A 6,000-nucleotide genomic window follows, 5' to 3' on the forward strand; every position below is an offset into this window, starting at 1 on the left:
AAGCAAATATTAAATCTACAATAGAATGTTGATTAAGTAATAACTTACGTAAAACGATCATATTTAGATGTGTGCACTCCAATCCATGCTCCGGAACACCAACTGCTGGTATCATAAGGTTCTTGGCGCAGCAGGTGATAGTCGAGTTGTGTAACGCGCCAACATTACGGATTTGCAAAACGTCATGTTCTGTCGTATTATTCAACAGTTTCCAATAAATCTGAGGTGATGGTTTTCCTGAACTAGTACAGTAAAAGTCATAGATTCTTTCATCGATGATGGTGATGTTCTTCGCAATGTGATAACCGCTGTAACTTATGATAGGTGTCGTTGGTGGTGCTGATGCATATTTATGGTAAAATATAAATATTCGTTATACACATTTTATAATAAAAATACTTGTTTCCAAAAAACATGTATAACAATATAATATCAACTAAACTTAAAACATTAAGTACGTACTCAAAATACTTGCCTTTAAAATAATATTGAAATGAAAATAAATCTTACTGAGAATTTCCAAATTTAGATAACTTTCGTTTCCCCCATATCGCTCGTTGTTGTCTGATGCTTTCATTGTATTTTCCAAAGCACATTTAAATACCCCATCGATATTGCGGCCTATGTTCGTAAAGTTAAGCCACACCCCATTTTGTAGAGAATATTCATTGTTCCAGGTTACTGCGGCCAACGGGTTACTGTCTCCCAAGCACTCTATGGAGATGTTTGTTCCTTCTATTATACTTACAGAGGTTGAGTTAATGTATTGTCCTCCTACTTTGAACAAGGGTTTGTCTGGTCCATCTGAAAAAAAGTTTTAACAAATGACATTTCTGGTTATGCACTTGGGGCATTTATGATTAGACAAGGTTTTCGAATAATGGCGTTGTAAACAACTTAACCCAAGGACAAAATATAAAAGTTTTGTTTTCCGTAATACAGCGTTGAATGCAACCATTCTGTGTAGTTATCACACTGTTAGTATGATGAAAACGGATAATAAAAATTGCAATGAAACTATTTTAAATGCACAATATCTGCTCTTAATTTTCCAGTGAATCATAATTGCTATGAAATAACAATTTTAATATCAAAATAAGCATATCATGTAATTATGCTGCTAAAACGAAATTTCTAGCAAGATGGCTTGCTTAGTTGACCATTTACACTAAGGTATACTTACATAACACGTGTAGTCGTATCTTCTCTGATACGTTTATACGACTAAAGCTATTATTCCCAATAAAATTTGCCAAACAGTAAAGGTTCCATCCATGGTGTTTTCTTTCGGGAACAAAACTAAGTGTACCCTCTGTTACTGAAGCCTGTGTTTGGGTCAGCGCGTTAGAGTGATCACGTGTATGACCATTTTCCAGGTACCACGTGAACAAGGCCTTAGCAGTATCTGAACGTTGACACGTGATATTGAAAGCTAACCCAGCAATAACTGAACATCGACCCTGGCAAGGAGTCAGTGTAAGCACAACGCCATCTGACGTACTTATAAAGACACCTTCAAAAGACAATTATTTAAACAGTGTTAAAATTTGATTTGTATATAACAATTAAAAAAACATATTGAGATTTGTATGCCCCCGGATCGATTAATTGGAGGTATATTGTTTTGCCTGTCTCTCTGTCTGTCATTGTATGTGTGTGTCTGTCTGTCCCAAAGTTTTAACCTTGGCCATAACTTTGGCAATATCTAAGATATCAACTTGATGTTTGATATAGCTGCCGTGGGACTTCAAAGCGCAGTAGTAAGCATTGTGTTTCACAAACACAGTTCTTGTTTTACAATATATTTCCACGTTGATGGTGTTATGTTGTTTATTATTTATTTTATATTTAATGATTCTGTGAATCATTCTTAACGAGGTACGGTGTCAACCTATTTTATTGCATTGACTATTCAAATGACACTGTTTCAGCTTTGCTGATTTGACGACGAAAGTCCATCCATACTATTAGAAGAGGTGAAGGAGGCTGTACGTAGTCGTAAAGCAAGAAAATTGCCGGGTGTGGACAACGCCCTTTCCGAGCTGAATATGTACGGAGGAGATGCAGCAATGGCGGCACAAAGCCAAACTATATAAGGAAAGAAATGGCCCAATGAGTCGACCCAGTCCCTGGTCATTCCCCTACCGAACAATGGCAACATCAAATTGTGCGCGAATACCAAAACATCAGCATCATCAATCATCCGACAAACGGCATGTTACGCATCATCATCAATCGATTGAAAAGTAAGATAGAGGAGCTGCTGGAAGAATATCATGCTGGATTCAGAGCTGAGCGGAGCACATAAGAACAGATCTTCAACTGCAGTCATCATTGAGAAAAACCTGCAACACCAACGTAAGCTCTTCCACAACTTCATCGACTTTAAGAAAGCTTTCGGACGCGTGTGGCATGATGGCCTTTGGCATGTTATGGTAGGATTCATCACCGAAAGACTTTGGCAAATCATCCAAGAACTCTATGGTAACTCAAGCAGCGCATTACTTCTTAATGGAAAGCAGGGTGACTTCTTCAGGACGCATGACATCAGAGGGCGTCCGTCTTCTCTTAAAAGCCCCGTATAACCTTTTTATTGAAAAGATAATGCAGGCAACTCTCCATGTCCATCACACCTCAATATCAATCGGTGGAAGACCCATCTCCATTTTAAGATTCGCTGATGACATTGACCTCATTGGTGGCACCAGCAGTGAACTTCACGATATCACCAACAGACGCTATGAACGAGCCGAAGCATACGGGATGGAGGTCAGTGCGCAGAGGATCGTAGTGAACATCACGACCAACACCAGTGCATACATCACCATGAATAGCGAGAAGCTAGAAGAAGTGACCAGCTTAAAATACTTTGGCGCAACCCTGTCCAAGGATGGTACCAGTGCCGCTGAGGTCCGAATAAGTCCTACCATTGCAACCGCAGCGATTGCCAGACTGAGCAGGTTGTGGATAAGCTGTTCCATCAGCTTCCTCACCAAGTACAGACTCCCCAGATTTCCCAGAAGATTGATTTGCATCTCCTACACAGAGCACAAGACCTACGAGTACGTCCGGATCATGACTGCAACACTAGTTGGCCCACAAGAGCCTCTACTGGCAACCGTCAATCGACAAAAATCTGGCTTGGTTTGGACACGTCACCAGACACAAATCTCTGTACGAGACTGTTCTTCGTGTGCATGCTAGAGGAAATTCGACGTCGAGGCCGTCAGAAGAAAAACTGGATGGACAATGTGAAAGAGGGGACATTCCTTCCAATGGATGAATTACTCTCAGCAACAAACAACATACCTGGCTGGAGGTGGATTTCTGTAACGTCGTTCCTTATTTCTCTCCCCCACTCCCAACGGCAAAGATATGATTATGATGTTAATGATTTGTTTTTATGTATCTGTTTGTATGATTTGTTTACATCGAATATATCAGAATATGTATGTCCTGCTGGCATAAGTAAAGTTTAATTGTGTTTATATTTAAGTGTGTTTTGTTTAATAAAAGATTAAATAAAGAAATTTATATCAAAATTTTCTTACTGCAGTTCTAAGTGTTACAATATTTCGTGCAAAAATAATTTTTAGTGTTTAACGTTGTGTTTATTTTAAGTTATCATTCAAATGTCCCTGTGATTGAACACAAATTGGAAATGTCAAGGATACAGAAATTAATATTGCTAAACAATAACACATTGATGTTGTTTTGGAATCAGAAAGTTTTTTATTTTGTATACACATCCTAACGTTTTATTTATGAAGCTTAAAAGTACACATGAGAGCTGAAGCATATCTTTACTTAATTAGTTTCACCTTTTATCCAAATAAAGAATACACTAAAAATAATTCCAAACATTATGAAAACAGTTATTTGTTATAATCGCACGTTCCCAAGTCTGTTAAACAGTACTGAAAGAATGAATGAATGACATTCATATATCTTTTCTTATTCTAGTGATTGTTAGTATCATTACAAGGAATTAATTTAATGCATTAGATAGATCGAGGTAACACGATGCAAAGCCCCTGTTTTAACAATCGTATTATTTAAGACATGAAGCTTGATATTTTGTGATTGTTGTCGGTCGAGCGTATTTGAGATGAAAAAGGTCATATCGATGATCATATAGTATAAACAGATTTTAACAATAAGTCGCTGCTGGCTGATTTTATCATTTTTACTTTTCATATATACACTTATCTCTTAACTCCATTTAAAATACTATAAGGCTCTCAACATTCTAACATTTATGGTCAAACAGTAATGTTCATTTTTGCATAATAGTCACGAGATATATTTCAAATAAAGGTTAATGAGGCAATTAAGTTTCTAGTGGATAAATTGCGTGTGTAACTTTTTGGCTTTCTGGTCAATATAGACGTTTTGTTTAGGCTGTATTCTATCCCGGGTATGGCAACACTGAATTATTTGTTAGTTAATCTAATGACATTAGTAATATTTTTTCTTAATCAAAGAATGACTTGTTTTGTGTGTTATAATTGAAGGATATAACTAACAACGGATTACAACAAAATTAAAATTTTGACATCACGTTCTTTGTAAATAGCACGTTAAATTACGCATGATGTTTTATAATCTATTTCGCAGAAGTAATGCGTTGAAGGGCGATAGTTTGACCCCAAAATACAATAACTACACATATATTATCATCTGAAGCACCTTTCCATGAGTATTTTGTAAAATATTAGGCGTAGAATGTTAAACCTTAGATTGAGCAAGTAAGCCAATACAATCACGCGCTTAAAAACATTATTAGCGAAAGCAAGATAGTGTACTCTGTCTAGTATGAGTTTTAAACTGTTTAACAGTGTTGACATCATTTATAGACCCACTTTTATTTACTATTAACAGTATTTAACTGGAGTAAAAGGCCCCGAAAATGCTTTCAAGGGGCCATTCGAACGTATGTTATTTAAGGCAAGATACATGTTGTCTTAATATACTGGACAATAAATGTAACAACATTAAACAGAGTACCGAAAATCATACTTTGCTTCATAGTAATCAAATCTGAATAAACATTAAAATAAAACAGTTCTCCGGTGGATTTTTATAAGATATTGGGAAAGGGGGCACTCGTAAACTGGAGGTAACTGGGTTTAAGTGAGGTTAGTTGAAACTTACTTCCAAGATGGCGTCGCTTTCGTGTTTTTCGTAAAGGAGTACCGGATATTTTCACCCGGTAAGCCACTTTATATTTATATTTCTTTTACATGAATACACCTTTTCGGCACTAAAGTGTGTGCGCTTCCCTCGGTATTGTGATTAAAAAACGTAGACGTTGGAATAAAAGAGCTATTGAAGGAAAACGGTCCACAAATATGTTGTCTAATTACGTGAAGTTCGAGAAATTGGATGTACAAATAGTATTTTCTTTTAAAATACACAGTATTGACGAATATGTACAGTAAAATATAACAACAGGCACGATAACCGGGTATTTCATTTTCCCGATGCCGTTTCATCTCTGATAACTAAGGTATTGTCCCCCTTTTTTGGAACTGACTTCCTTTTTAGTTCTTTTGGGCCCTGACTTCCAAATGACAAACATCTCTTTCCTATGTTAAGGGGCTTGACGCGAAATAACTACCGATCTTTGATAAAGTTTATATGTGTACTAAAATATTATATATTTTATAGCATGTCATGTGGTGCAATATACGTGTTTTCTTAATAACGTTACTAACTGTAGAATTATAATAATGCTGTACGAAAAATCTGCCAATCGACTGAATAAATTTCCCTAGTTTCAAGAGGATGGGTTGTGGGGTGGATGATGCACGAGATAATTGAATGTTTATCAGCCATTTTCAATAATATTTTAATTAATTTAAATTGATTTATGACGTATTTACCTTATTTTGATATAAACATTCGTTTAAATATTATTTTACTGTCTTTTCAGATGATGCAGATAAGAGGGGGGTAATAAGTGGATCTTTCGTTGCAGTATATGTAATTAGGAATTCA

At 36.2% G+C, this 6,000-nt stretch overlaps 1 protein-coding gene across 1 annotated transcript in view; it reads right to left on the minus strand.

Moving 5' to 3' along the window:
• Window positions 1-1,505, minus strand: part of LOC127851003 (hemicentin-2-like) — a 193,576-nt gene extending 192,071 nt beyond the window's left edge. Inside the window, exons 1-3 of the mRNA XM_052384423.1 lie at window positions 1,184-1,505; window positions 511-804; window positions 49-339 (exon numbers count right to left, since the gene is read on the minus strand). Coding sequence (XP_052240383.1) covers window positions 49-339; window positions 511-577 — 358 coding nt within the window. The 5' untranslated portion in view covers window positions 578-804; window positions 1,184-1,505. The remainder of the gene's footprint in view (window positions 1-48; window positions 340-510; window positions 805-1,183) is intronic.
• Between the last annotated feature and the right edge of the window lie 4,495 nt (window positions 1,506-6,000).

The sequence above is a fragment of the Dreissena polymorpha genome, chromosome 11 (genome assembly GCF_020536995.1).
Source record: "Dreissena polymorpha isolate Duluth1 chromosome 11, UMN_Dpol_1.0, whole genome shotgun sequence".
Classification (NCBI taxonomy): domain Eukaryota; kingdom Metazoa; phylum Mollusca; class Bivalvia; order Myida; family Dreissenidae; genus Dreissena; species Dreissena polymorpha.